Below are 12,492 nucleotides of genomic sequence, written 5' to 3'. Positions count from 1 at the left end.
TGGATAAATTCCAAATACTGGATTAATTTTGGCTCCTGGTGTTTGTCAGGAGGTGACTTATTTGTACCCATTGACCATTTAACCACCCGTGTCTCATTCTTATTAACCCAGGGCAGCTCCCCACTATATAGCCATTATAGCATTCATTTCTAAATGCCCTTTCAACTTGAAAACTTTTCAACTGTCAAATGATGGTTCATCTGCAAAGTTATCAGCATTTCTATCAGAGGTGCTATTAAAACCACTGTTTAATGTGATTCTGCAGACCTCCTGGAGACCATAAAGCATGATCTGACTGATGATAATCAGCCTGCTGACTGAGTAACCACTGGGAACAACCACTTCATATGCTATAGACTGCACCTTTCTTTAAATAATGTAATAATAGAAAAAGGACACCAGACTTATCAAATCACTAGTATATCCCACTGTGATAATTCTTATGTCCCTATTCACCCATGGTCTGGTAAAGATTTTTATACTTTAGCTAAGTATAAAACCCTGAGGCTGTCTGAAGAAAAAAAAAAAAATCTTCCTTTTTTTTTTTTTTTTTTTTTTTTTTTTTTTTTAGTTTGCGACAGGTTAAGATAGACAGTTGCAGTATTGGACACCAAAACCACTTTCATATCACTTTGTTAACCCCTTGGGATAGTGCAAAGTGATGAATGCTGGAGACAGATCTCTAGGTTTAGAAGAATAATATGAACAGGCACTGAGGTTTCATGAAATTAGCTGAGTCATCCAGTGAGATGTGACTGGATCATACCGTACTTTGAAATTAAGTTATAAGAGATATCACTGTCTCATCAAGAAATGACATGGCTTTGCCATGATGCATATCACTAGATAACACACAGTCTCTTTCTGAAATTCCACTAGAGAGAAAGCTTTCATTTTAACTGTGTAAATTATCTAAGATTTTCAGGTGATGTCACTGTATAGTTTTTATTTCCTCTCTGCACAACTACCTTTGCATGACTGTGGCAGTTCTTTTGAGTTTCTGCGGCTCTATGGTGCTTGGTTATGTTCTTTAATTTGCTGTACTGTTCTTGCAGAACATGTTTCTTCTAATGCCAGCGATAGTGAAAGTAGCTACAGTAAGTTACTGCTTTCATTAGAGTCCTTTTACTTTGCATTGCTTGTTCTGTTTGTTTCTTTTATTTTGTTTCTCTTCCTGCTTTTTTTTTTTAATGTTAAAAAAAAGTTGAAGCAAATGGCTTGAAAATCTAATTTACAACTACATTTGAGTACAAAGCTATAAAAGAAAACTGGCAACCTTTATAAGAAAAGAGAGGGGGGTTGCTACTTGGGATGTATTCTGGAATGTAAAACCAAACCTGGCCTTGGGTAGTCTGTGAAAATCAGGATTATTTGGTATAGCAACAGGAAGTTTATTTCAGTAGGCAGGAGGACAGTTTCTTGATGACCTTTTAAGAGTAAAATTGCTCCATAACTGCAGTCAAAACTGCAAAAGATACTCCTTACAAGGTCACAATTTTTACTCACATTTCAGAATACCTGTATGTGCAACTAATAAATGGCCCCCAGAACTCTTCTGAGCCTATCATTTTGGCAGGATAGGTTTCCTAATATGTATTGAAGTCTTCAAAGAAGATAAGATAGACCTTCACCCCTTAAGTACTGCCGCTGAGTGACATTGATCCCCTGTAAGTGATGGTCCCAACCCTGCAAAGTGATCTGATTAGGATTACAGACTACATGTGATCATATAACCTAAAGATAGATTATAAATTGGAGGTAATTATTAGTAATACTCAAAAAATTAACCATAGTAAATATTTATCTGGAAGTGCTGAAAAGTAAAAAAAAATAAAAAATAATAATAATAATAAAAATCAATGGAGTAGGTTAATGGAAATATAATAAAAGGTAATTAAAGAGAGAAAAGAGAAACTGCTTACTAAATCAGACAGCTGTTTAATTCTCTCAAGCCATTTGCTTAGCTTAAGTTTTCCACCAGTCACTCAGCACTTGTGCTAAGTACCCGCATACATTCAGGTAATCATTGGTATCATACCTCGTACTTACTAGTCTTGGTAGAGTGCATAGCAGTCAAGCTTTATTAATAAGTACTGGTTTGTTTCAGTAAAACAGCTAATCTTATGCAATTCAGAAATGGTAAATTAGTTTGCATTCTCTTGTATTGCAAAGGTTTTATTGGAAAGCAATTGCCAGAGTCACTAGATAACATTAGGCACTTTTGAACTGCTGAGGACCAATTCTGAACCATTTTATCTTTTCTCTGTCTTCTACTGGGGAGGAAGGGAGGACTGTATGTTTGAAATAGAAGATTCTCCTTCACCAGACTGACTTTACAATCATGACAGAATCAATAGCTTAAATTTTCAAAAGCTTCCTGAAGTCTCTTCCAAGTGTGTTTATTTCAGAGTGAGAATGTAAAAGCCCAGATAAGAATCTAGTCTGGTGGCCAAACACACCCCATGCCTGATGAACTGTCCCAAACAAGTGACTTAAGATGGGCACCCAAGTACAGATCAACATATGGGACAGGTTCACAAAACCTACTTCTCAAACTGCATCGTAACAGGTAGCCTGTTCTTTGTTGGCTGTGCAATAGCTTGAAATAAAGTGTATGTTCTGAGGTGCAAGAACAGGGATAGAGTCATAGAATCACAGAATGGTTTGGGTTGGAAGGGACCTTAAAGCCCATCCCGTTCCCACCATCCTGCCATGGACAGGGACACCTGCCACTAGACCAGGTTGCCCAAAGCCCCATCTGGCCTGGCCTTGAACACCACAAGGGATGGGGCGTCCACAGCTTCTCCGGGCAGCCTGTGCCAGGGCCACACCACCCTCTGAGTGAAGAATTTCTTCCTTGTATCTAATCTAAACCTACTCTCTTGTAATTTAAAGCCACCCGCCTTGTCCTATCACTGCACCCCCTGACAAAGAGTCCCTCCCCAGCTTTCCTGTAGATACTGGAAGGCTGCTGTAAGGTCTCCCCAGAGCCTTCTCTTCTCCAGGCTAAACAAGCCCAACTCCCTCAGCTTGTATTCATAGGAAAGGTTCTCCAGCCCCTTGATCATCTTTGTGGCCCTCCTCGGGACTCGCTCTAATACTTCCATGTCCTTCCTGTGCTGGGGACCCCAGAGCTGAATGCAGATAGAAGATGCTTAGGGTAGTCAGCTGGGACATAGACGCTTGGAAGGAAAAGCACTGCCCACAGTAGGCATCTCCTTCAAGGTTGATTTCCATCTGGGCAAGCTCCTGTCTCACCCCAGCAGTATCCAGCAGCATATTGGCTGGAGCTGGCCAGATATTACTGGTGTGTCCAAAAACTGCTGCCTGTTGGAGGAGATGCAGGGAGGAGTTTCTTCTCTGCCTGGGGGAGAGCTATGACATTTAGCAGCAGAGGAAGCCAGTCTTAGGTTAAGCCAAGTAAAAGTGGCTTTAAAATCCAGGAGCTGCTGCCCAAAGGGCCTAATTTCATTTGCTAATGATTCATTGGTGTGTGTTGACATGACATTTGAAGGCATGACCTCAGGCAGCCAGCAACTTTGGACACCAGCTTTTTGAAATGACTGTTTCAGATGGCCACGATGGCATGTCAACTCTAGCCTGACCCTGTGTTCAATTAGTACATGACCATGGAATATGAACATGTCTCCTGTAGGGACTTACAGCCCTCCTGAGTCCATCTGGCTACTCAGAATCTCCAGGCTACTCTGTGTCAGCAGTACATCCCATCACACAACTCATTGCAGTAAATCCTCTCTCCTATGAAGGCTGAGAAAGCTGGGGATGTTCACCCTGAAGAAGAGAAGGCTCGAGGGTGGCCTCATTGCAGCTTTTCAGTACTTAAAGGGGGCTTATAAAAAAGATGGAGTGCGACTTTTTTACTCAGGCAGATAATGATAGGACAAGGGGGAAGAAGACAGAATCAGAAGAATCAGAAGACGGAGAGCAAGAGAAGGGTGGCCACAGAGAGCAGCTGACAAACTGTGAGGGTATGGAGATAAGAATGATGGAAGCAGTTTTCATATTTCACTGCAGATCTAACTTTGTGTGATAGTTGACAGAGGACACTGCATGGTAGAAGCCTATCCATGCCCCTCCCAGTAGTTATCAGAACTAGTGTGTGAACATTGCCTTCTAATTTATTTACTTTTACGAAAGGAAAATAATGGGTGCTCAGCGTAAAGCTCATTCCTGATGGAATAAGACAACATGCAGCTATTTCTGCTCTTCTTTTCTGCATCTGGGTATCTGGAAACAATGCCAAACCTCAGCTGCTGCTACAGAACCAAGCTTATTTTAATTCCGTTTTGGGGCAGACATGTTACAAAGCTGTTCTTCAGTGTGATTTAGTGCTATTTTGAGGAGAATTTGACAGTTCAAGGTGAAGGTGAAAATTCTTGTCAAGCAAATATAATACTGCTGTAGATCTCAATGGTTTTGCATGGGGCTGTGACCCTAGTACAGTGCCCTATATTTTTCTCTTCTGTTTCATGAGGAAACAATCAGGAAGAACAAGGGGTTGCCTTCCCATTGATTTCTGAACTGGGGGATAACAGCAATTCACACCTTGCTAGTACAAAGAAAAGTGGGTGGATAGGAAATGGCTTGCAGGTGACACATGTACACCTGCAGACATTCATATTTGTCCCTATAAAAACAGTCCATCTGGAGTCCAAAGTAAAGTGTTCTGCATTATCTCTAGTGGGTCTCTGGCAATTGCTTTAACATGTTTCTCTAACTTTTGCTTTTCATGATGAGCATCTAGTGAAAAGTAGCTAGTGTTGAAACATTTATTACTTCATCATTCCTAGAACCATTCCAAATCAGGGGTACAGCTACACAAAGTGATGCTGAACATTTCTGAGAGCTGTCCAGGCTGTGTCCTGTACAGTGATTAATAGATGGGTTACAAATTGACTGGGCTTTTTCTGAGACATATCCTGATGCATTCTTATTTATTGAGTAAATATCCCGATCAACATTTGAGTATTCGGCTGAAGTATTCCATTGCTCATGTTTTGGGTTTGGAGATTAAAAAATAAAATAATATATTTCCTATTTCAAAATATTAATTTAATTGAAAAATCTCTTATGTGGTCTCAAGAGAAAATCCTTGGACCACTCCTTAGGAACAAGGCTGTTGCAGATAGTAAACCTGATTTCTTCTGTCAGTGCTCTCAGCACTGGATTTGAAATGAGTAAAAGAACTGGAATCAGCAGTAGGATTCCCTTTACCAGTATGGGTCCCTAAAACACAGCCATCACCCTCTCAGTTTCTTGCACTAGATTCAGTCTGAGGTCAATGGAGACACAGAAGGATTTTCAAAGAACAATTTGTTTTGTCCTTAAGCAGATAGCTAAAACAAACCAGCTGAGTGTTTTCCTAAACATGTCCATGCCTCCCTCTTGACTCCACAGGAGCTGAGCAGCGGTCACCATTGTGCTTGTCTTGCAAGGAGGGGAGATGGCAGCCTCTCCAAATCCCAGTAGATAATCTTCTTTATCTCAACAGATAACCTTCAGACCCACCAACTTTAGGGGGAACCACAAACATACTTGATAGCAGAACTTGGCCCTTTCTGAAAGATTAAAAAGCATTTTTGAGCCAGGAACTAATTCTGGCCTGATCTAAAAGGGGCTAAGCTGCCACACAGCTGCTACTGTATCACATGGGTCATGTTAATATGAGGACTATAACCAAGTTAGTTGATTTGCACCTGCTATCCGCAGAAAAATCAGGTTTGCAGAGTTGCATATGAAAGCCTGGTCTACCAGAAAGTTTTCCTTCTTAAGTATAAATGAAGCCAACTTTGACTTATTCCCAAACCGGCTAATTAAACAATGATTGACAGCATATTCTCAACTGTATAACTTAAAATGTTCTAATTTTCCATTTCAAATCAAGCTTGTAAAAACATATTTTTTACTGTGGACTCATCAGTTTTTATTTTTCAAGACATTATTTTCATAAAGGCTATGAATTTTAAGTCTCTCCACCGCATATGTGTGATAATGCTTTCATGCATAGTTCAGTAAAGGTTTTTACAGCTGTCATCAAAATTACACAAGCATTACCACATCTATTTAGCCTAATTGCATAATTGGTTGTGATTGCACCAATTACTTAGAGAGGCAATAGATGACTAAAAGTTAAAAATAAGAAAAAGTTGGAAACAAAAATTTTTACCCTCTGTACTTGCTCAGCAATTCATTCTTGTCATGAGATTTGAAGACTCAGAACAAGGTTTAAAGGAGTCCTGATTACTATGTTAGGCCACTGATTAATTAGAGCACTTGCATTTGCTATTTCTTTCCCCATGGGCTTGTATATTATTCAGACATACTTAAATTTGTACAAGTATTGAAGTTTCATTGTATGGCTTCACAAGCTATATTGATCTTAAATACATAGTGCTGATAGACCACTTTTCAGTCATAAATTCATTCTCAGACTTCTGATGATATTTTTATACATTAGATTTCCAGTCTTTCATAGCTATCAACGTATCTGGAAAGGCCGTACATTTACTTAGGTAAATAGAGGTCCAGGGAAGGGATTGGGAGTCAAAAAGAGTTTATGAGATTGACTTTCCAATACAGACTGTGCAGATGAAAGAAAACAAGATTTTTTTGATTTATATTTTAGCTGTCTTCAGAAGCACTACTCATTTTTTTATTTTTTATTTTTTATTTTTTTTTTATTATTTACTGCCCTAGATATCTTTACGGATTTTTTCATTCACTACCATTAATAGGATGCCAAAAATCATGGATTCCCACCACATAAGATACATGATGAGGATGAGCATTTGGTTACATAGTGGCTGCACCTGGCAGCTTTCCTGCCCTGTTACACACACACTGGGTGCAGTTACACCAGCACTGTGAAAGTACTGGATGCTCTGGCAAGGCAGTAGAAAATGGTGCCTTTTTATGTGTTGCGTGAAAAATGCCTAAAATGTCGCAGGTCTACACTGAAACTGTAGTTTCCAATCTTTCACAGACTCTGCCATCTAGCCAGAAAGGGAAAATAAAGACAACTCTTTACATCCATTTCAGGGTTACTGTCTGAAACATCATAAGATCCTTTAACGGGAAAAAATGAATCCTTATGAAACTCTTCTGACCTCCTAGACTTCTCTGCTCAGTTTTTAGAGGGTACAAGTTATAACAAACTCCGGGTTATTCTTCTCTTCCCGAGCATAAGAACTCACCAACAGGCAAACCAAGAACAAAGGGAGCTGGAGCCATAGCAAACCTGAAAAAGAGAAAGACCTGCAGTTATTTTACTTATGGTATATTAGATTAAAGAAAGCTTCCTTTTCATTTCCTCTCTTTCCTTATCTTCTTTCTTTTCTTCTCTTTTTGACTTCATGGAATTTTACTGAAGAACAAGAGATTATGCCAAAGCCCTACAGACAGTTTTTTTTTTTTCCCTTTGGTTTGTCTGTTAAATTTCACAACAATTTTCCAGATCAATACAGCAAACCTGTGCTAATTAAGCCATTAATGTAGGTGGTAAATGAGGCTTAGTCAAATGATAAATAAGAGCCTGTGTCCTGCTGAATTTCATGCTGTGTCACACCTCAAAGCCATCACAAGGTTATGGCAATCTGATTATTGATTGACTCTAGAACTCTTCATTATACCTAATACTTTATGGACTACTTCAAAACTGTGCAGTACTGACTGAGAAGAGATCATTAAAGACTACCATCTGGTATTGTTAACATGCATATCAGTCCCTAAAGACTTACAGGATTTGGTCTGGACAGTGCTTGAAAGTGCTTGATTTTATTCACATAGAAACTTAAGCTTCCTGAGCCCTTTTTCTGGAAAAGTGAATTAGTGGAAATGGCGCAGACTTCCACCATGCTCACACCCTGTGTAAGTCTGAAGCTCAGTGCTGAAGAGCCTTTCCTCAGGAAGATGTAAGTCCCTGTGCATCACAGTCAGCCTCAAAGTTTCTCCTTGCTTGCTTCAACCCTTTCCATTGACTTAAGCTACAACACAATTTGAGTGGGCTGGAGTTGTTTCATTGCCTTCAGTCTGGCCAAGACTTCTGTGAAATGCCAGGCTTGTTTGTCTCCATAGCCTGTACCTTACTGATCGTGTGGATGCAGTGACAGCTTTAATATGTGGACACGCCTTCCAGAGACTGAGCAAAACAGAAGGTAAAATCTGTGCTGGCTTACTTGTGCTGGTTATAAGTCTTTGCTGAAGCAAAATATTAGACCACAGAGAAATTTTTAAACAGTGTCAGAGTTCTTGGCAATTTTCCTTTAGTCCTTGTCACCATCACTCACATGGGAATCATCTGTTTAAAAGCAGATATCTGCAGCTGACCTTGCTGTTTAAATGCCTTTATGGGATAAAGGAGACAGATAGATACACTCGTGACTTTTTCCCTCATCACAAAGTAGACATCTAAAAGAGGTCAGATGACTCAAGTCTTAGTATAAGCACTTGCCTATTTGCAAGCACCCATTGACTCTAACAGGTACCTAGAGACTAGCTCAGACATAAGCACTTGCAATACAAGTTTCTGAAATTAGCTGAAATGAATCCCACCCCCCCCCCCCCCCCCATATCTGTACACTATTGAAACAAGTATCGTCAAGTTTAAGACTATTTGTGCAGACAGTCTCCCTTCCACATGTTTAGTATGTGATGGCTTCATCTCAGGCTGTTGAAAGCATAGCTTTGGCTCCTGGGAGCTGGAGGACAGGCAGTATAAAAGCATCCTCATCCAGCCTGTTGAGTGAATTATTTCATCCCCAGGGAAATGGGGCATCCTGAGTTCTGTATCGCCCCCAAAATTCCCAGAGAAACTTAACAGAAAATAAATCTGATGCATGAAACCTAGTGCAGTAATAATTCTAGGTTTTTAACTTTGCAAAGAGCTGAAATTAAACAAGTGATTACAGTATCAAATATTCACTAAGAAATAATCCATTATCCACACTCTCATATGTTATGTTGCCTTTACCTCAAAAACTGTCTCATCTTTACCTTTTATTAAAAATGTTGCTTTTTTCTCAGCTGCTTCAGTACCATTGTTAGCTTGGAGTTGGCCCTGTCTGTTCTTGCTCTCTCCTAACACACCAGTAATTTTTAATTTGCTTTGTCTGTCCTCCTTAATTAAATTCTTTTTACTCGGAAGGTTTTCTGACATGTTTCTTACTGCTGTCTAGGTAATATGTCATGAAAAAATATCTCTGAGCATATTAGATTTAAGGGGAAAGTTGAGGGGGCTAAAGGGGTCAGTAAGACTAACCCACCAAAATTTGTGTACCTACTTGGGAGGAAGGCATTGCATTCTATAGAAGTCCTGTTAATATAGTTAAGGAGCCTCAAGAGTGACTTAGCTATCAGTCACACTACCTCAGGGTGAACTGTACCTCCCTCTAAATCCTACCTATATCATTCATCAGGAATCATGTAGCACTCTTCCTCTCTATATGCACACTTTGGTTTGTCAGGAGCCCATCCGAATAATGTCATACAGTCTCACATGTGTGCAAGCAGATGACATGAAGGCAATCCTATTTTGTAGAAGCACAGGTGCCCATAATGACACCCTTTCTTCCATAGTATCTAAATCTGTTACAAAATCCCAGGTGTGAATCTTCTCAAAGATGAACCCTAAACTGAGGAAAAATAAAATCATGATTTTAAATTTGATAAGCCTAAGTCATACTTATAACCTGCCAAAGCCCTTATGTGGTACCAGACGTGTGACAGTGACCCCAAAAGAAAGATGTGCGGGAATTTTTCATGCAGTAGATTGAAGAATCCTCCCTCCTCTCCTCTTTCACTTTTGTAGACGAAGCGACAATGGTGCAGCAGGGCTGTACACCTGCACCCAAGTCCTGAACCATATAGTTTCACTCATGTCTTGTGTCAAAGTCCTCTGCTTTGCTTCCCAAAATGTCACGGTGAGGAAACACTCTCCTAGCAGCAGTGGAGGCAGTTTAAGGGCATAAAATATGACACTTTTGTGATAGTTGTCTTCAGGTAAAGGATAAGGGTCAGAGAACAGTTCATAGCTGAATAACAGGCTGTGAATAAACTAAACTATGGAGTTTACACACAGAAGGATGATCAGCCAAAATGTACTTTTTTTGCGGGTAAAACGTTCAATTTAGGTAACCCATGGATATGTCCTGCAGCAGCGTGTTAGGGTCTTAAGTGGACAAGCAAAATAATTGTATCTGAAGTTTCTGCACTATCCATGTAAACAGCCTTGCTATCAAGTCAATGCATGAGGTCTTATTGTCTATGCTATTCTGGATCATTGAAAAAGCCCAGTTTCAGTGAAGAGAATTGAAATATATGGTAGGGGAGGGAGGGGAAGGGAAAAAAAGTGATCTCAGCAGCCTGAAGTTTTGAGGGCCTTTGGAATGGTTCCGGTGAGCACAGTTCCAGAGAGAAGTGTTGAACCCAATCTGCGTGTGTGAAGCATTTTATCAAGCTTCAGTTTAGGAAGCGTTGCATGTCAGCTTCAATCTCTTCTCTTTCTTCTCTCATCAGGAGGCCAAGAAGACTGCATCCTTTCTTATGAGCCTGTCACAAGACAGGAAAGTAAGTTTCACGTGCTTTTCTGTCACTGTTCCTTACATTTTTCATTTTACATGTTGGGGACAGCAGAGTAGTAAGCCCTGCTGTGGCAGCCCCAGATTCTCCATGGCACCTTCTTGTCCACTCAGGCCATCGTATGCATAAGAAATGACATAAGGGTGTCCCTTGCTATCTAAATCTCCTCACTATATATACCTGCTTCCTGACAATCCCAGGACTCCCCCCAGTATGCTCCCATGGCCTTTACTAATGGTGTTGAATACATCTGCATGCACCATCACCGAGCTCTGAGCCCTGCCAAACGAGTAGTACTGGTTCCATTTTCCTTAGCCACGTCAATAAAAAAATGATCCCTCAATAAAAGCTAGACCTAAGATTTCACTTCAGACATAAGGCAGCAACTCTGCTTAGTACAACTTTGGGAATATTTGCTGTTATTGCCACTAACATCATCAAAATGCACCTTTCTTTTTGTTTGCCAGTTAATTACACCAGGCCAGTTATTATTCTGGGCCCTATGAAAGATCGGATCAACGATGATTTGATATCTGAATTCCCTGATAAGTTTGGGTCATGCGTACCACGTAAGTATGATTTTATTCTTCGTTCTGCAGCGGAGTCAGTTATATCCCTTGATGCCATGCATTAACTGAATTGCGGTGAAAGCAGTGTCTGCAAACTTTATGTAGCTGAGTTTCTCAAAAGCCATTTTTCCATCAGAGGAAAAAGGTCAAAGGAACAAACACAAAAAGATTGTGGAGGTCTGTGATTGAGGTTTATGTGGTAAGGTTTGGTAGTGGGGGGGCTGCAGGATGGCCTCTGTGAGAAGAGTCCAGATGCTGCCCCATGTCCCCCTTTAAACAGGGGGCCTTTTAACCACAAACTCAGTTTACTAATCAATTAGTCTTTTATTTCTTAAACAAGATAAAATTTTGACATACTGGTAAAATGTAAAATGTTTCAACTCAGTTAAACATCATCCACCAACAAAATTATGAAGTAGCCTGTGACTTGTGTGAGATCTAGCCTGCCTCCTCTGAAAGCAATACTAGCCCCTGAATTAAGTGGTGTTTATATCTTGGATCACTAGAGGTTGTTGAGTGTTTATTGCAGTCTCTGATTGCAGTCTTACTTCATTTAAAGATGTTGTCTCTGCAAATACAACAGCTTAAAATGACTAGAGATGAAAGCAGAATCAGCCTTATAATTAAGGCTAAATTAAATTGATGAGATTGCCATTCATTTTTGTCACCATAGTAGGATTAGTTTCGCAATATGAAATGTGTTTTGCATTTGAGTGCATTTGTGATCATGATGAAAAAAGTGGAATTCTAGCAAATGCTTATTATATGTTATCCTGTGATTGTTATTGGTTAGAGGTAGACATGAGAAGGTATCACTACAAAATGACAGCTTTGTTGTCACAACTCCATTAAAAACAAGATGTAGTAGCCAAAGATACTCCTAGATGGGGAGCACCTCTACTTTACAGCATTGTCAACTGAGTAAATCTTAATCACTGCATTTTTGCATGACATGGTTTTATAGACTTCTTGATCCTTTCTTTTTTTGTTTCATGCAGATACCACACGGCCAAAGCGTGACTATGAAGTGGATGGGAGAGATTATCATTTTGTCATTTCAAGAGAACAAATGGAAAAGGATATCCAAGAGCACAAATTTATAGAAGCCGGGCAGTACAATGATAATTTATATGGGACTAGTGTCCAGTCTGTGAGATTTGTGGCAGAAAGGGTAGGTTGGCACCAGCTTTACTGCCCATGCAACATGATCTGGTGTGTGGCCACACTGTATCTCAGACGTGCTTCTTCTGCCAAAAATATAAATTGTATGAAAAATGGCATCCTAATATTTACAGGATTTATGATGACTCCACTTGTAGAGTCTCTA

At 39.9% G+C, this 12,492-nt stretch overlaps 1 protein-coding gene across 32 annotated transcripts in view; it reads left to right on the top strand.

The window, feature by feature from the left end:
- Window positions 1-12,492, top strand: part of DLG2 (discs large MAGUK scaffold protein 2) — a 1,043,894-nt gene that overhangs the window by 1,018,733 nt on the left and 12,669 nt on the right. For 22 of the 32 annotated variants that reach the window (XM_048080922.2, XM_048080923.2, XM_048080921.2 and 19 more), the window contains 4 exons: window positions 1,056-1,097; window positions 10,534-10,584; window positions 11,064-11,165; window positions 12,164-12,336. In XM_048080922.2, coding sequence (XP_047936879.1) covers window positions 1,056-1,097; window positions 10,534-10,584; window positions 11,064-11,165; window positions 12,164-12,336 — 368 coding nt within the window. Of the gene's footprint in view, window positions 1-1,055; window positions 1,098-10,533; window positions 10,585-11,063; window positions 11,166-12,163; window positions 12,337-12,492 lie in introns of those variants that run through there. The other 10 variants (XM_048080924.2, XM_048080919.2, XM_048080926.2 and 7 more) reach the window with 3 other exon arrangements.

This window comes from Anser cygnoides, chromosome 1 (genome assembly GCF_040182565.1).
Source record: "Anser cygnoides isolate HZ-2024a breed goose chromosome 1, Taihu_goose_T2T_genome, whole genome shotgun sequence".
Lineage (NCBI taxonomy): Eukaryota > Metazoa > Chordata > Aves > Anseriformes > Anatidae > Anser > Anser cygnoides.
Note: the sequence above shows the minus strand (reverse complement) of the source record. Positions and strands in the feature narration are given on the sequence as shown.